Genomic DNA, 17,142 nt, shown 5'->3' on the forward strand with positions numbered 1-17,142 from the left:
ACGCACGGAAAGCTTTGGCGCCGGGAGCTGCCGGCACCGGCCACGCCACCAGCCTCAGCCTCGTCCCCTGGCCGGGCCCGAGCGGCGGCTGATCCCAGGCATCTCCCACCCCATGTCCTGCTTCCCACCAAGCTCCCGGGGCCTCCCTTCACCCCGCGCAGGGGCCAGCGCCGGCATCCCACCTCCGCTCCCCGCTGCTGTTTGCACCGACTCCGGTTCCCCCGGCAACGGCAACCGCCGGCGACGCGCCGGAAGCACTGCGGAACAGGGGGGGCTCCCGGGGAAAGCGCCTGGCCCCCGTCCCCATCCCCGTCCCCATCCCTGTCCCGCCACACGAGCCAAAGCCAGGGAAAGCAGCCGCTGCGGCTGCCCATCCCTGCAGCCCCGGGCCCCCTCCGAGCCGTCGCCTCCTCCTCGGCGGATACCGGGCTCCAAGCTCTTCAGCTCCGCTATTAAGCTCAAATAACAATTTCTCAATCCAATTTGTTTTTCCTTCTGCCCAGCAGGAGACCGGTACCCTGCTGGGAAAGGAAAGCGGTTTCGTCCTCGTTTCGCATCACCCTCTCGACCCGCAGAGGCGCTGGGTCTCGCCCGCCTCCTCCGAACTCCGCATCTGGGGCACGGCCAGTCGGATCGGAGGATTTTACGGCTCCAGGACCAAAAACCTGATTAAAGGGGGGACACGAATCAAACCGCAGCTGGTAATTCACGGCCACCTGCAACCCGCAGGATCCCAGTCCCGAGTTTTGCAAGAGTCACCGCAGCCCTCGTGGTTTGCAGACCCAGGCGCTGGCCCCCCCGCTCCCCCCCTGCCCTGGGAGCCGGAGCAGCAGCTCCCCCAACTCGCTCCTGCCCCTCCGGGCTGGCTCCTGGCTCGATCACAACCAACCTGCCGCGGCGACGTGTGCCGGTCTCTGCTCCGGCTCCCGGCTCGTCCTCTCCAGCTCTTGGCCACTTTCTGGAAGTTGCAGCAATGACCACCTTTGGACCACGGCCAAATTTTCAGTCCCCCCCATCCAGCGCATCAGCACACACACGTAAAAGTTTGTTCAAAACAGTGAATTTTTTTCACCCAGCAACCTTCTGGCCCCGTTCCCTGATCACGCTGCATGCAGAAGTCGATCTCTGCTTGCCACCAGCACAACCTGCCTTGCGTTTACTCCCGCAGCCCCAGCAGACCAAGCAGCACCTCTTCTGCTGCAGGGGGTTGAGCGTGGCCTAAGGAGGACATTCAGATCTTATACAGCTGCAGCAGGTTTTGCAACATAATCCGTGCTTATACTTGCTGGGATTGCTCAACCTTTTCTGCTCCAGACACACCAACAGTGAGTGGGCCTGAGGATACAGCAGTTGCTCCGCCAGGCTTTTGTAGTAGCGTGTGTCCTAGGAGCCCTCTGAAGCACGATGTTCTCCACTGCAAAAGGGAAACGAGCTCCTTGACAGCAGGAATTAACCTGACTGATCTGGGCTAGACTGATGCACTGATTCACTTCAGCCAGAGGGGAGAAAGCTGGAACTCGGGAGGCCACTTCATCCGGGGAGCACAAACGCCAAGGCCTGGAAGGACACATCCCCTGAACTCAATATGAGATTTGTCTCCACGCTTACAGCTACGTTCTGTTTTACAGGGACAATCAGGAAGAACAGCTCACATACATACCTGAGTGCAGTCACATACGTTTAGAAACTGCAGCAGCACCCGTCTTACTTGCAGGTAAGACAACTTCTTTTGCAGAAAATCTGGTACAACATGCTTTTAAAAATTCTGATGTCATGCAAGTCTATGTGCATGGGACCACAGTGTCAGGAAGAGTCAATCCTGCTACGGAACAGGGGCCTTAGAACAACTCCGGTAGAGCAGAAGCAGGATTTACATGCAACAGAGGGTGCCAGAATGCCTCCCATTCTCAATTATTCTTCAAAAGAGACTGAGCAAAATTTTGATGTTTTGGCCCTTTTAAAATTACTTGAAGGGACAACACAGGAATTGCTAAGGTAGAGACCAAGGTTAGACCAAGTTTGATGGGGATTATATAGACACAATCTTATCCAAGGAACACTTCCATAGGCTGCTGCAGTAATACTTCCCCCGTAGCACCACAAAGTCTGCAGCAATCACTGAGCTTTGCTTTGAAGCTTTGCCATTTCAGCAAGAATCTGCTCTGTCAAACCGTATGCTGAAATACAAAGGCTTAGAATATCAAAAGGATAAAGCTGCTCAATTTAACAGAGACCTCAATGAATGACTTAAAAGCGTGCTTATCAGTCCACTTTTTCAGTCTGTTTCGGTTCTGGTTATTAACATTTACGGCAAAGTTGCTCATTATGTTTGATGTGTTACTTATGGCCACAACCTGCTTACAAAGCACTAATGCAAGACTTGTATCTTACCTGGGCTTTGGCACTGGAAGGTCAGCAGTCATGCTTTTGTGTCTAGGCAGACCTGCTTTTAACCCGCCCAACTTGGCCCACAATTATTGCCCCAAAATAACAACTTCTACAAGAACGGAGACAGACGCATTACTCAGGTTTATTGTTTTGGGAAAGTACTTTGAAGTTCAACTGGAAACAAGCTTAAAACAAACCAATCACCTGCAAAATCCCCTTATAGAGTTCATACACCATAAAACCAACTACAGCAAATAAACTGGRAAAAAAATTTTTTTTAATCAAATTAGGACTAATTTTACATAGTCATGACTATAGGAAATACTAAAAGTAAAGAAAAGTAGTATTATAACCCCTATTCTTTATCCCATTAAGTTAAAATAATTAGAGTTCTGAAAATTCTTTCATATTTAGCGACTTCAAAAGTTGTAGTAACACAGGGAAGATCAAACTTGCASTTGCACATTTCCTGACTGTGACCTATTATTATAGACAAAACGAAAGTGCCCCAGGACTTCTTAGCATATTTTGTAAGATTTTCAGTGAGAAATTTTAGGGGGAAGGAAAAAATGCTTTGTTATCGGCAAATCAGAGTATTTCTTGTTTTCTTAGAATCTGTATCAAGTCCTTCATTAACTGAAGAATTTTGCATCTCTTTATAGCCTGATTCCGAATTGATATGGGGTACAAGAGATGAGAAGCCATATCCTGCAACCCTACAGGCTACTCCTTACAAACCAGCGCAATTCTGAACTGCGCCAAGGCCCTGCTCCATCAGAGCGCCTTCGTACCCTGCGAGTCCGGCACCTGGAGGTCACAGCCTCTGAAACACTTGTTTCAGCAAAAACACGAAGACTGTAGGGGAAGTTTTCAAATCAGATCAGAGTCCAGAAAGCAGGCACAAGCTTCAGCTTTACTGTTTTCCAAGCAATGGTCATCTTTGCAAGGGAATGATATTGCAGCTGAAAAAGAGTGTAGAAAGAAACATTAATGTCTCAGCTCCCAAACACAGAAGATCTAACATGGCATGAATCAGACCCTCCACATCCCTCTTCTGTTGRTTTCCTTTACTGATCAAACTGGCCACTGAGATCTTTCCCCTCGTGCTCTCGTTTGATACAACCCATCTACTCATATCACTGTGCTAAACCGTCAGCCTCCAGCTCTCACTGAGCACCGGCCGCTGAAGTACATCAGAGCAGGCAGCAACACAGAGAGAGCAAAGCCCAGAGCTGGCCCTGCCGCAGGAAGCTTGCTCCGAGCTGGGCAAAAGCTGCATCCATACTGATAAGCAACACAGCAACTTACCCCAGAAGGCCCTTCCCAGCCCAGCGCTTTGGTGTCAGCCCCACGTGCACTTTTTTGCCGCTGCGGATTACAGTCACACTCAGGGGTCTCTGAAGGGAAAAAAAAGAAAGAAAGAAAAACAAAAACATGGCAACTTTCCTTTATCAAGTCATCCCTCTTCTCCATTCTTCTGCTGAAGCACCAGAGGAAGAACATTTGGCCCTGGGGGACCTGCCATCTTAGGCAGTTCCCATTCCCACCCCTGTAGCTAGAACTGAAAGCCGGGAGTATTCGGTGGGGAGACAGCTCAGCAAGATCTGTCACTTCCACTATAAGGTGCTCGATGGCTGTAGTAGCGTCTTTGGCCAGTCCATGAGGCCACGTGGGTGGCATGGCAATAAGCTCCTACTGCTGCAGGGAGGCCCCCAGGGGAGGAACAGAAGGGATGATATCCACAGCAAAGGCCRTGCACCTCTTAACTTCTGCCTGGAGAGCTGGACAGAGAGAGCTATCTCAGTGCTGTGGAGGAACAAGGCTAGAACAGCACAGACTGAATTTAACATTGAGATCATCTCTTCCATGTCAGAAACAGAGATCTAAATTCCATTGAAAAACCTGCAGCTAATAAAGACAGTCAAGAGAATACAGTTACAGCAGAAACTAGCTCACCCCTTCGCTGTGCTGCACCACTGTGGCAATGTTCTGCAGGTTCTGGAAGTTGTGTACGTTGACAGAGCCAAACTCCACAATCTCATCATCGACCTGGAGCCCCTGGACAGTGAGAGAAGGCAGATGAGTATCTGCATTCTCCAAAGACAGGCAATATCTGCCTGTTCACAGGAGCATCCTCCACCTAGCCACATGGAGAGAGGTGTGCCAAGACCCTACTCGTCTCACCATTTAGGCAACTGAACTACATGATATCCTCTTCATGTCCTTAAAAAGAAGCAAGTACTCATTCCTTTATCCGATTATGGAAGGAGAAATATTGAGGCTAGAATGATCAGTGAGRTCTTGCACATGAGCTGTGTGGTGCAACAATACAGCTGAGAACTTATCTATTTACAGGACATCCCAAAGTGACCCTGGCATTGGCATGCAAGGGTTGTGTCCGCCATAGAAGCTTTCAAGAATAATTATGGCAGTGGAGAAGGTTACTGAGCATTTAACTAACGCTTAAGGTGGGGTGGAGGTAACCCAAGAACCCACAACYTATTCCCAGTTGTCAGCAAGGAGACAGAGCAAGCCATCTGCCACATCTCCCTTCCGGGTCCCAAAGAAGCCCTCCCTGTCGGCTGTCAGACCGCACAACTCACCGAGATACTTGCAGGAGACCCTGGAGTAACTGCATTAACTCTGGCAAAAGCCTGTGGCAGGCTCTGGTTCTGGTTCATTGCCTCAGCCAAGGCTTCTGCCTCATCCTTGGCATGCTTCTCCTTCTCCCGGGCATGCAGCTGGTGAAGAGCTTCCTCCACTTGCTTCATCAAGGCCTTGTGATCATTCTGCAAACCTGTGGGGGAAGACCATTAGCACAGAGATAGCAGGAGCAAGTTCCATCCTAAGGGTTCTTTCTTGGCAGACACATCTTCCTCCACAACCGAGCTTTCACTCGGAAAACAGTATTCTGGGTCTCTTGGATCTCAGCTGTGGCTAGCAATAACTTTCTGTCAGCTTATCTACTGGGTGCTGGTGACAGCCCTGCTCACAGCCAGGGCACTGRCTATCGATATAAGTCAGGTGCAGAGGAAACCACCCTACGAAGTTCAGTAAAAATGCCAGGAAACAGTAAGGGCTAGGAGGCCCAAAGTAACCTAGAAATCATTAAGCAGCTGAAGTCTTTTTTCCATCAAATCATTTCCTGTTAAGTATCTAGAGCAAAAGCCATCCCAAATACAGGGCATGAGGTAAGCCTGAGCGGAAATAAATGCCAAGCTATTTTTTACCCAACGTTTATTTTATAAACRCCACAAAAATGCTTCACTATTTCATGAATGCCAAATAGGTCCACAGCAGTAGCAGAAAAATTTCAATGACTCTGCAACAGCACGTGGACAAAAGCATTTTACTGACCAAGTCAATCCCTGTTAGCTATGAGGACAGAACAAAACAYGTTAAAAACAAAGTCAGACCAACCCTGTTTTTCAAGCTGAATGAAACATTTGCAGTAAACAAACAGCTCAACATGATGTTTCAGTTACTTAAATAGCTGTACAGTTGTTACTAATTGTTACTAACAGGAATTAAGGATATTTGTCCTTCCAAATAACAGAAGCGTGCATGTCTCACACAGCTATATTTTCACTTTGGTTTATTCCTGGTTGGTGGGGGAGCTCCTYTCCCCTCATCTGTGCACTAGGAGAAAGACTTCTCCCAGGGAGGCTCTGCCTCACCCAGCCCTGTCCTCAGAGAAGCGTTACCAAGAGAGAATCCGCTCACAGATAATGTTGTGCCGGGCAGTGCGAACTTGGTAGAGATCAATATCTGCACGAGGAAACCCTTCCACATCAACGAGCGGCTCGTTCATCCCAACGCCCTTTTGCTGCGGGGAGAAAGGCAGTCATGGAGCTGCAAACCACCCTCTTTGCTTCTAATTGCACAGAAAGAGAGAAACGCGCCTATGCATTAAAGAGACGTTTAACTGAACATCTGGATGGTAAAAGCCTATYTAAAATGCCAGGGCAGCTGCGGGAAGTGGCTGACAATAATTTCTTGCATGGCGACCACTCAGAGGAGATGCCCACAGGAGCGGAGGCACCCAAAGGCGAGGGATGCTCGAGCCCTGCCTGCGCGGGGCACCTCAGCGCCGCACGGCCAAGGCCAGCCCAAGCGGGGCTGCCACAGTGGGGCTGCCAGGGGGGTACAGCCCACGGCGCCCTGCGGACCCGCAGCCCTCCGACACAGGGCAGAGGCGGCCCCCACTGCAGCGCTAGCACCGGGGGCCCTTACCAGCACGGGCAGCGTGCCCAAAGGCKGGGGGACACGCGGGGCAGCGAGGCCAGAGGGCTGCAGGGCCCGCGCTGTGCGTGGGCGCCCCATGTACCCCGGCACGCTGCGCCCCCGCGCGCCATACGCCCCCGAACACCAGTGTGCCCCTGCACATCATACACCCCCGCACTGACGAGCACCTGCGCCCGCGTGTACCCCCACACACCCACCCACCCACGGAGGCTCACGGGCATCCCCGCGTGCCCCTCCCCCCGCGCCGGCGCCGCCCGCCGCGGGGCCCCGAAGGGCCGGGCCCGGCCCGGCCCGGCCCGGCCCGGCCCGGCCCGGCCTGGCGCACTCACGTCCTCCAGGACCTCGTAGTAGGCCTTGATCTGCGCCTCGATCTCGTCCTTCTTCCTCACCAGCTGCTGCACGTCGCTCACGGTGACGGCGCGGCCGCTCCCGGGCTGCGCCATGGCGGCGCCCAGCTGCGCAGAGCGGCGCGAGCGCGGAAACCGCCGCTACGGGCAGCGACGGGGGCCAACCCGCGTCACAGACGGCGAAGCGAGGGGCGGGGACAGGAGCTGCAGCCCCGCCCGCTTCGTGGGCGGGACCTGGTGAAGGGGCGGGGTCGTGGAAGAGGCGGGGCCGAGGAGGGGGCGGGGTCAGGAAAGGGGGCGGAGCCGGGCAGGCAGCTTCGCTCGGCTGCGGCCGGTCCCTGCGCGCGTTTTCACGTGCTGGTTCGTCCCGGCCTCTGCAGCAGGTCGCCCAAGGCCCCGCACTGCTCTAGGTGCCTTTACGATAAATTTACACCCCCAGCCGCAGCCCCGCGGCGGTTTGGAGGCGGCGAGGGCTCCACGGCTGCATTTCACAGCCGGCCTCTCCAGGTCTTTGATTGAGAGCGCGCGGAAAGGGCCGACAGCTGCTGTGCCGCTTCGTGGGACGCTGGTATGCAGCGGAGTGGGGCGAAACGCTCCCCCGGCCAGACCCCATATGTGCACAGAGTTGCAGTGGTGCTATTTACACCCTGTTAAAGCCTTTCATGCTAATCTTTCCCTTGCTTTATTTCTGGCGAGTGCCTACAGGCAGCTTTTGAAGCGTGAGGAGTTCGTGCCGTTCTGGTTTTCCAATCGCTTCCAGATGCTGCGGGCTGGGGGATGTGTGCGTGCGTGCTGGTGTTTTACCCACTAGCGTCTATGAAAGGTTTTTTTACTTCCTCTGTCTTTCTGCAAACACTTTTAACCGCTTGCAGGCAATTCACCGTTACTTTTTTGACCTTCACAACATTGGTTTCTCAGAGGGAAGAGCACGGGCACTGGTTTAACTGTAAGCGGATGGGCGATGGGATGGCAGTGTTCCGGAGGAACGGACATGCCTGCGCTCTCTCCTGGCTGTGCCGAAAGCCCCGGGGTGGAGGCTCAAGCCTGTGCTGGGCCCTGGGGGCCAGAGGCCTCCTCCCCCGGGCCAGCGCGGAAGAGGGTGAACGGCCCCGCGGGCAGGCGGCAGGGCTGGCGGGGCAGGTGCCAGCAGGGAGGTGCTGCCTGCTCTTGCATCACCCTGCAACAACCATGATGGGATTTTGGGAGACCTGGCGGGAGGGACAACCTTGGGCTTGCACGGAGGCGAGCTGTACCTGCTGAAACACGGGTGGGCCTGGCACAGACGGGCATCCGCTTGTGCAAGCGTTGCTGTGTCCGTGCCTGAGCTGTGCCGTGGCTCGGTCCGGTCCCGGTGCACGCCGCTGCCGGAGCGGCTGCACCGCAGGGTTTAGCAGAGGCACCAAAGAGGAACGTGCTCGTGTGCACGCTGCGGTGTGCATTTAACCTCTCTGTGCTCTGGACCAGAAATGCAAACAGCCTCAAGAGGGGCCGCGCTGGCACTTGTACACACCGACTGCATCGGCTCCAAGCCAAAGCCTCAAAGGGACTGAGTGACGGACGGGCCAGTCCCGGGGGGCTCGTCGGACACGAGCGAGGGGCGTGCGAGCCCGCGCCACCAGCCAGCGCAGCGGGGAGCCTGCCCGGGCTGCAGCGCGATGCCGCGGTCAAGTCTCTCGTCCCTTAGGAAACCCAGTTCTACAAGTTGCAAGTCCTTAGAGACCACCTCGCATTTGGCAGCCTGCACGATGCTGACCCCAGGGCCCCGCTCTCTCACCTCTCCCCTGGGACAGGACCAGTTCCAGCCCAAACCAAATAAATCGTTGGGTTGCAAATGGTTCGGGTTGCTGGCGGGAGAAGGTGGGGCCGAGGAGGAGCTTTCTGTCACTATATTAAATGCTCCCGCAGACTCACTCRCTCTTGCTGCTGTCACAACCGTCAGGTCACAAAAATGGTGAGGGTCAGAAAAAGAAATTTGAACCATGCTGATAGCACGGGGGTTGCGTCTCCTCTGGTGCATAATTTCCCAAGAGTGCTACTCTTTATTCTTTCTCTTTGAATGGGGGCTTTTTAGCGAATATGTTGGAAGTTGTGCAGAAAACGTGTTCTTTATAAACTGACCTTTGGATTTCAGTTCTCTAGGGATTAACGTGCCGCTTTGAAGTGCTAACGTGTCTCTCTCTTAATTCTCTCTTTTCAGACAACTTACACAGACAAGGGAGAGAAGGTAAGAGCGGGTTTGTAGGTGGTGGTTTCTCTCTGCCGCTTTGTGTGAAATACTAGCCATGTTAATGCAGAGTTGGTAATATTAATTCTTTATTCCTCGATTACCTGGGAGAATTAAAAGTGGAATTGCACGCTGGTTGGGCTGTACTGGAGATGGTTTCTCATTGCAAATCACAGTTAGTGACAGAAATCTTTTCTTTGGCTTTTTGTTCTTGATTGGGAGGGGAGTGAAAAACGGGAGGTGATGGGTATTTACCAGTTAACCCTAATGCTTAAGCAGAAGCTTCACCTGTTGTAACATTTCTTTCTAAACACTATACCTATTCGCAACCTTTTTCCCATTTAAAGTGTTTTCATTTAAAGCGTTTTTGCCTCTTCCGAGGCCGCGCATGCGTCCAGCTACCGGCCGGGGTTAAACGGGAGTCATGGGAGATAAAAGCGCTGAACCAGAGCCAGGGGGCTCGCTGGAGTCTCCCTGCGCGATTCGTCCCCGCGCCGGCCCTTGGGCAAGAGCGTTTCGGGGCAGGATTAATCTTTAACGCGACAAGGTTGGCGAGACGCGCCGGGTCCAGCGCGGCGGCGGGCCCCGTGCCCGGTGGCGCTCGCCAGCCCCCGCGCCGCAGGCAGATTTGATGCCTCTGGTGGTTTTGCCACTTTTTACATGGAGTAATTCCCCAATCTTCACTGCTGGGCTCACGGAGCAAGGTCTTTGCAGGCGGCRGGACGAGGCCTTTGCTCTCCAGATGTTGTTTCCCCCGTCGCAGGGCAAGGCGCAGCCCCGCAGCGCTCTCCCGAGGCTTCTCCCCGTCCTCCGCCGGCTCCTCAGCGTTTCGCCAGTGCTTCCCCAGCCCCGGTGGCTTTGCCTTGCTCCCCCAACGCTGCTGAACGCTTTGCGAAAGCCTTGTTTTGGGGCAAATCCAGCAGTTAGCCGGGACGGCAGCGGCGTGAGGGAAGGGCGCTGCCGGGGCCACGGCCAGCGCTCCTCACCGCAGCTTCGGGAAGCGCAGCTAAGCCGCCGGCGCCCTGGCATCTCTTGTTTTTTTTTCCCCCCTTTCGCTTTAGCCCCCGCGGGGACGCTTCATCCATTTCCACTCCATCACCTTCTGGGTCGGGAACGCCAAGCAGGTAGGGAGCTGCCAACAGCGGTGTGGGCCCAGGGGGATGGCGGCGGCGGCGGTGCCGGGGAGGCAGCCATTTCGTGGCCAGGTGGTGGTGGCGGCGGCCATTTCGTGGCAGCCCAGCCAGGCACCCTGGCCGCCGCTGCTGCCTCACCGGGGCCCTTCTCGCCCGCCGCAGGCCGCCTCGTACTACTGCAACAAGCTGGGGTTTGAGGAACTGGCCTACCGGGGCCTGGAGACCGGCAGCAGGGAGGTGGTGTCGCACGTCGTCAGGCAGGACAAGGTGAGGTGGCCACCCCCGGTGGGTCCATGGCGCCGGCGGGGCGTGTACAGCCCGCGCTGGGCCGCCTCACCCGCCTCCTCCATTTCCAGATCGTGTTCGTCCTCTCGTCGGCGCTCAACCCAGGGAATGAAGGTAAGGCGGCTCCGCGGGGCGCACGTGAGCGGGGCGGGCGAAGCGGCCCCACCGGCGCCAGCGGGCCGGAGACCGAGGCGGCCGCCCTCTCCCCGCAGAGATGGGGGAGCACCTGGTGAAGCACGGCGACGGCGTGAAGGACGTCGCCTTCGAGGTCGAGGACTGCGACTTCATCGTGCAGGTAGGCAGCGCCTGCCGGCTCCCCGCCGAGGGGCGGTTCGGCCGCGGCGAGGGTCTTGCCCGCGCCAAGCGGCGCTCGGGGCCCCGAAACGGTGAGTTACGCAGGGAAACGAGCAGGCGATGAGCAGGCGACGAGCAAGTCTGGTCGCGCTGGAGCAGCCCTTGGGAAAAATGACAAAATAAGCCAGCACCAAGGCCCGTGTATGCTGCCTCAGCGGTTTCGGGGATCTGTGCCCACCCATGCAGCTGGGTCCTGGCGCGGGGGGATGCTCCAGGCCCTCTCCCGGCCACCCGGCCCCAGCCTGCACTGGCGCCAGGACGGGATTTCTCTCCTCCTGCCCAGAAAGCCAAGGAGCGCGGAGCAGTGGTTGTGAAGGAGCCCTGGATAGAGGAGGACAAGCACGGGAAGGTGAAGTTCGCCGTGATCCAGACRGTAAGTGGCTGGCGCTGGGCTGAGMCCCTTCTCCCTGTGTTTCCCGGCTGGTGGCTCCAGCGTGGGGTTACGCTGCCGGGAGGAAGAGGCACATCCAAACCACCCCGAGCCTCTGCCAGGTGCGTCTCRGCACCCATGGCTGGACCTTGGTACTCAGGGCCCCGCAAGGTCCCTGCAGGGAGCAGGGTTTGCACACAACGGCTTTTGTYCCCTCTCCCAGTACGGCGACACGACTCACACCTTGATAGAAAAGCTCAACTACAAGGGGCTCTTCCTACCYGGCTATCACGCGCCCCTCTTCAAGGATCCCCTGCTGCCAAAGCTGTGAGTATTTCGCAGAGGGCCTGGCCTGGCTCCTTCCTCTTCCCACTGCACACACCTGTGGCTCCAGCTCGGATGTGACTGGAGATGGGCCACGCTGTCACGCAGGGAGGCTGGATCTGACCTTCTCCACCAGTTCCCTGGGTCCACAGGTCCATGGTTCAGCTCAGTAAAGGCCCCCGTAATGCAGCCCCTCTGGCCTTGTCTTACATGGTCAAGATGCCTACCCACGTTCAGAGCCACATGTTACCCTGAGGGGCTCCCCGGGGATTTGAGTACTTTTCCTGAGTGGGAGCTGGGTGTCAGGTGAAAAATCCATGTAAGAGCCTAGCTGGACCTGCCCCTGCTGTCGAGTGCCCCTTAGCCTGGCTGAGAACTGACCTTGATTTCCTCGTGCAGACCGAACGGCAAGCTGAACTTCATTGACCATGTCGTGGGGAACCAGCCAGATCTCCAGATGGTCCCAGTGGCAGACTGGTAGGACTGGGGAGGGCTGGCGGAAGGTGTGACACAGCAGTGGCACTGTTGGGCTGGTCTCCAGCGTCTCAGGCATTCGTGGCTGAGGGCCAATTAAGCCAGAGCAGAGGGTCGTTAATGTGGGGCTAGACCTGTGACATTGCGGGATTTAAACATGCCCTTTGTGGCCTGGGGCAGGTACCAGAAGAACCTGCTGTTCCATCGGTTCTGGTCCGTGGATGACAAGCAGTTGCACACCGAATWCAGTGCCCTGCGCTCCATCGTGGTCACCAACTATGAAGAGACCATAAAGATGCCCATAAACGAGCCAGCTGCTGGCAAGAAGAAATCCCAGATTCAGGTGAGCACACATGGGCTAATGCTGGCAGTTGATGCATCAGGCTGCCGTCRACTAGAGGGGGTCTTTGACGAACCAAAAGGGCAAGGGGCTCTGCACAGCCAACGGACCAGCGATTCGGGAGGGCTTGGGAGCCGGCACAGGCTTGCAGTGCTGACAGTGGCTCGCTGGAAAGCAGCCCCTTCTCTGCCTGGTCTGCAAAGGGCTGTCAAACCCTGGGGGAGCCTCTTGCATTCCCACAGGGTGCAGAGCCAGTTTGCCCTCGATTTCACAAATAAAGCATCTTTTTCACTTCATGGTGTCCCTGAGTTGATTTTGCTTTTAATGTTTTTAAGCCCGTATTCAGCTGTGGGAGCTGCGATACCGCTAACAGCATGGACTTTTTTCTTACAGGAATACGTCGACTACTACGGCGGGGCGGGAGTCCAGCACATTGCACTGAACACCTCCGACATCATCACAGCAGTGAGTGTGACGCAGGGGATTTAGCCCAGCTGCCTTTGAGCATTTGGCTTTGGGCTCCCTCATCAGACCGCAGGGCGAGGAGCCTCTGGAGGGGTTAGGGGGCTGGCACGTCTTCAAGCAGTGGTTGCTGTCAGACCTGGGTCATCCTCCGGCACCATTCCCACAGCCTGCCCGTGGGCACAGACCGGCTGGCTGCACACGGAGGGGCCCTGAGTAAGGGAAGCCCCTCTGGGTGAGGACAGCACAGGCAGGGCACAACCCTGGGTGTCCTGGAGTCTCTGGCCTGGAGCTCCTCACGCCCAAACCAAAGCGAACCCCAAGCCTGACCCTGCTCGGGTCTGCCCCTGCGTTACAGATCACCAACCTGAAGCAGCGGGGCATGCAGTTCATGGACGTGCCATCCAGCTACTACCAGATGCTGCGGGAGAGGCTGAAAACTGCCAAAATCAAAGTGAAGGAGAACATCGATAAGCTGGCGGTGAGTCCAGTCAAGTCAGGCACGGGAGAGAAAAGCTTTGAACTTCGGCCTAGCATCTGCAGTGGACCAGCTCTCCCCGTGGCGTATCACGGGAAGCATTTCACAGGGATGAGGGATGCATGAGGGTCCCTTTGCTCCTCAGTGGTTCTTCCAGCTAGCTTTTTACTACTTTTCTCCAGGAACTGAAAATCCTGGTGGATTTTGATGAGAAAGGATACTTGCTCCAAATCTTCACTAAACCAGTTCAAGATAGACCCACGCTCTTCCTGGAGGTCATCCAGCGGCATAACCACCAGGTTGGTTTGAAGATTTCACTGTTAAAGATAAAATGATCTGGGCTTCAAATTGCAGCCTCAGTGGCATCAAGTACCATCACCCAGACTACTCCTATCGCTGTTCTTCTACAGCCCCTTTAGATCTAACGAGTCTGTTGCCTTGTCTGCAAGGTCTATAACGGTCTGTCTCCGCAGGGGTTTGGCGCTGGGAACTTCAAGTCTCTGTTTGAAGCTATAGAATTTGACCAAGATGCCAGAGGAAACCTGACTGTCCTGAATCCCAGCGGGGAGACAAACCTCCTCTAGAGCACACGGCTGGGTGAGCAGCAGCCGCTGGTGCTGGCAGAAACGCAGCCTCCACCCTTAGCAAGCTGATTAACACACGAAACCAGGAAACAGCCCATGCTTTGGTAAACAGCCCAAAACTAAGTGTCAGAAACCCAAGAAAGTCACTGCCAAGGTGGAAATGTAAAAGGACTCAAACCTCTCCTGACCCAGCCCAGATACTGCCCTCTGGTGACTTCACGGGAGAGAGAAAATGGGAAATGTCAAACCTGCCAATTTAACCTAATCCAAGCTACTGAAGACTACGAGGCTTCTGTCATAGAAGACATTAAGTTATGGAGGAGACAGAAGAAACAACCGGGAGTGCTTAATTTTAGTCTGTCCAAAGTTTTCCATTAATTTTAACTATGCAGAAAGGCTGAGATAGGAAAGCCGAGAGAGGAAAGCATGATGGGRTTTGCCTCTCTGTGCATCTCCTGTTTTATAAGATTTTTAAAATTACTTTTATATTCCATCTTGAGTTTGAATTTCCTGCAATTAAACACTTGGTTTTAGGGTAGTTACAACATTCCTGGAATGAGATTTAATCTAAAATTTATGTGTTTCAGCCTTCCTTTCAGTGTAACGTAGCCTTGCTCTAATACCTTTAAATTCCAGAAGTGATGAACGGTTGGGGTTTCTCCAATATTTCATTCAGACTTGGAGAAGTAATTGCTGGAATTTGCAGTGATTGCCTGGCTCAGATCCCGGCTGCACGGGAAAACTCCCCTTGGGCCATCGCTCTGGGCACTGTCCCAGGCCGACCCGAGGGGACTTTCTCCACCGACACAATAAAGCCCGTTTCTGTCACTGCTCGTGTGCCTGGTAAGTCAGTGCTGGCCGGCCTGAACRCTCTGTACCACATTTTCCTCTGCGGCTGCAGGGACACGGGGAGGAACTGAGGCTGCAGCAGACTGAACAACAGCCTCGTGCCGCTGAGGTGGCTCCAGCAGGAGCTGGCGCTGGAGCAGAGGAGGCAACCGGAGGAGCCAAGGTGCCTTTCCAGGTGCCAGAGGCAGCACCACAGGTCTCCTGCTGAGCTCCACATTCACAAGAGCGGYTTGTACCCCCTGCAGATGGGGCTGGTCCAGCTTCACCACGTCTGCCTGGTACCAGCGCTGCCCCTGGCTGGAGCAGCAACAGCCCAGCCAGACCTTCTAAAAGTGTCTGCAGAGCCCAGTTGCTGAATGCTTGGACACAGATAAGGCCAAGAGAGACCAAAAGACTGCAAATGCTCCTTGAGGAGTCTGCAGAGCTCATTTGTGACTGCTGGAGAAGCTTGCAGGGTTGCTGGTGCCCTGAGTCTTCCAATGTCGCAGCTCTGCCCTCCAAAACCCCTGCCCACCCACCGCTGTTCACTGATGTCCCCGGTGAGRAGCACTGAAGCTGCTCAAAACCTGGAACAGCAAAGGCCCTCGTTCCCAGGCCCAAGCCTGAGGCTCAGGACAAGCCCCTCAGACTCAATTCCCACCAGCATCCTGACGTGGCGGAGGTGCRGAGCAACACTCACGCCTAGTCCAGGCAGCAGAGCCTCGCAGGGATGGGGCTACCATGGGAGAGGAGCTGTGGCCATCACCTTTGGCTACCAAACTTGGGCCTCTGGTGGAAGAAACATGAGGCCAGAGACTAGGTGCGGGGACCCAGCGGTGGCCAAGACCTGGCCCTGACCCCAGCTGTCCTCCAGGTTTAACCCTGCTCTCTGCTCTCGTGAGGTTTGGCCTCCCGCTGCATCCCCCTTGCCTTTCCCGTGCCAGCATCAGCAAGGTCCCCGGGGAGCCAGGCTGAGCGCGGGGAGCATGGAAGCAACCCACTGCAAAGCCGGGCTTGTGCCCCCCACACAGTGACCTCGGAGCACGCAGCTCACCCTGCTGCGGGGTGAAATCCCGGGATATCCCGCCAGCGCCTGGTAACCTACCCCCAGCTCAGCCCCGGCCCCGGCGGCTGCCTCCCCCTGCAGCCCGGAGAACCTGGGGCCTCGGAGGCAAGTCGGCTTCCGAAATGCCTCGTGCAGCCACCAAGAGCCTCTAACAACCACGTGGACTGCTCGCTTCTCCCGTCCCATTTCTAAATACTTTCTGGCCACTGTGGTCAGCTGTAAAAGCAGGGATAGTGGAGAACTGACCTGGGAATTGCCTCTCACCTTGTGACACCCTCCACAGCAAAGACCCTCCCATGGGTTYGATTTTCCCCTCTTTATCGGCTGCTCCACTACTCTCTGCCTTCGGTCTCTCTCTCTCTAAACTCGGAGGAGCCACTTCAAACACCGCCACAACACCACAAACCTGCAAGGGGAGGCAGGCGGCTGCCGTTAGCTCAGTAAGCGATCGGCATCAAACCTCACGCTTTGGCTTCTCCAGTTCCCTCTCCTGTTAAATGCAGATAATAGAATTAATTTCAGATTTAAATAAAAAGCAATTTAAGAAAAAGTGATAAAAAAAAGTAATTTAAAAAAAACTAAAAGGCTTTTGGCCCCCTGGCAACCTTACAGCATCATCTTAACCAGCCACAAAAGCCTGGAGCAAGCCGTTATCCCATGGCAAGCCTCGACACCAGCCGCATCCCGTCGGAGGAGACAGCAGAGCCCGTTGCGGCGTTCGCAGCACCGAGCCTGGTCCAGGTGGGTGATGGAGGGAGCAGGCGCCTCCCACCCCACCAAGCAGCACCGTGCTGGGAGGTTAAGGGTTTCCACCTACCTAAGGTCAAAAAAAGACACGAAAGGCAGGAATACCAAAGGAGACGGGCTACGGCGAGGCTGGAGGAGCAGCGACCCTCTCRCCTGCCCGGGCAGTGCTGCCACCACGATCAGTCCGCTCTGCAAAACCCGGGCTGGGGAGCACGGGACAAGGCTGAGATCTCTGCCCAGGAACCGGGGACAAATTACCTCCCTCCGCTTCCCGCACTTTAGCAGGCAATTTGCACCTCCGCGCACATGGCAAGAGGCTCCGCACAAGCTGCTGCTCCTCCGGCACCGGACTCGCGCTGGGGCTCCGGGTGCCTCCCGCGGCTGCGGCGGGACAGGCCGGGCAGCCTGGCCCGAGGGGGCTGCTCCTAATCTCCTAAATCTTGTAAGGATTTCAATACTAAGGTCATTTTCTTTGCCAAGCTTATAAACTTAA

The 17,142-nt window shown here is 55.5% G+C and overlaps 2 protein-coding genes and 1 long non-coding RNA gene across 6 annotated transcripts; 1 reads left to right on the forward strand and 2 right to left on the reverse strand.

The window, feature by feature from the left end:
- Window positions 1-403: 403 nt before the first annotated feature.
- Window positions 404-2,272, reverse strand: LOC112962550. The gene is made up of 3 exons (XR_003252346.1): window positions 1,661-2,272; window positions 890-1,557; window positions 404-665 (listed from the first exon to the last, which is right to left on the reverse strand). It is a non-coding gene; the product is annotated as an uncharacterized LOC112962550 (long non-coding RNA).
- Window positions 2,273-2,510: 238 nt separating this feature from the next.
- On the reverse strand, window positions 2,511-7,158 carry PSMD9 (proteasome 26S subunit, non-ATPase 9). Its single transcript, XM_026058906.1, has 6 exons — window positions 6,963-7,158; window positions 6,112-6,214; window positions 4,992-5,185; window positions 4,345-4,446; window positions 3,697-3,785; window positions 2,511-3,350 (listed from the first exon to the last, which is right to left on the reverse strand). The coding sequence occupies exons 1-6, from the start codon at window positions 7,074-7,076 to the stop codon at window positions 3,323-3,325; spliced, it is 630 nt and encodes a 209-aa protein (XP_025914691.1). The 5' UTR covers window positions 7,077-7,158; the 3' UTR covers window positions 2,511-3,322.
- Window positions 7,159-7,170: 12 nt separating this feature from the next.
- On the forward strand, window positions 7,171-16,387 carry HPD (4-hydroxyphenylpyruvate dioxygenase). 4 transcript variants are annotated; one of them, XM_026058904.1, is made up of 14 exons: window positions 7,171-7,217; window positions 9,178-9,204; window positions 10,266-10,328; window positions 10,500-10,604; window positions 10,694-10,736; window positions 10,835-10,917; window positions 11,260-11,349; window positions 11,570-11,673; window positions 12,070-12,147; window positions 12,325-12,487; window positions 12,878-12,949; window positions 13,305-13,427; window positions 13,607-13,723; window positions 13,898-16,387. In XM_026058904.1, exons 6-14 carry the CDS (start codon window positions 10,837-10,839, stop codon window positions 14,006-14,008), a joined length of 939 nt encoding a protein of 312 aa, XP_025914689.1. In that variant the 5' UTR covers window positions 7,171-7,217; window positions 9,178-9,204; window positions 10,266-10,328; window positions 10,500-10,604; window positions 10,694-10,736; window positions 10,835-10,836; the 3' UTR covers window positions 14,009-16,387. The 4 variants fall into 4 exon arrangements, with proteins under 4 accessions (XP_025914689.1, XP_025914687.1, XP_025914688.1 ...); XM_026058902.1 differs by lacking the exon at window positions 7,171-7,217 and adding an exon at window positions 7,354-8,931; XM_026058903.1 differs by lacking the exon at window positions 7,171-7,217 and adding an exon at window positions 7,788-7,803.
- Window positions 16,388-17,142: the final 755 nt, after the last annotated feature.

The sequence above is a fragment of the Apteryx rowi genome, unplaced genomic scaffold (assembly GCF_003343035.1).
Source record: "Apteryx rowi isolate R43461 unplaced genomic scaffold, aptRow1 scaffold_15, whole genome shotgun sequence".
In the NCBI taxonomy this organism is placed as follows: domain Eukaryota; kingdom Metazoa; phylum Chordata; class Aves; order Apterygiformes; family Apterygidae; genus Apteryx; species Apteryx rowi.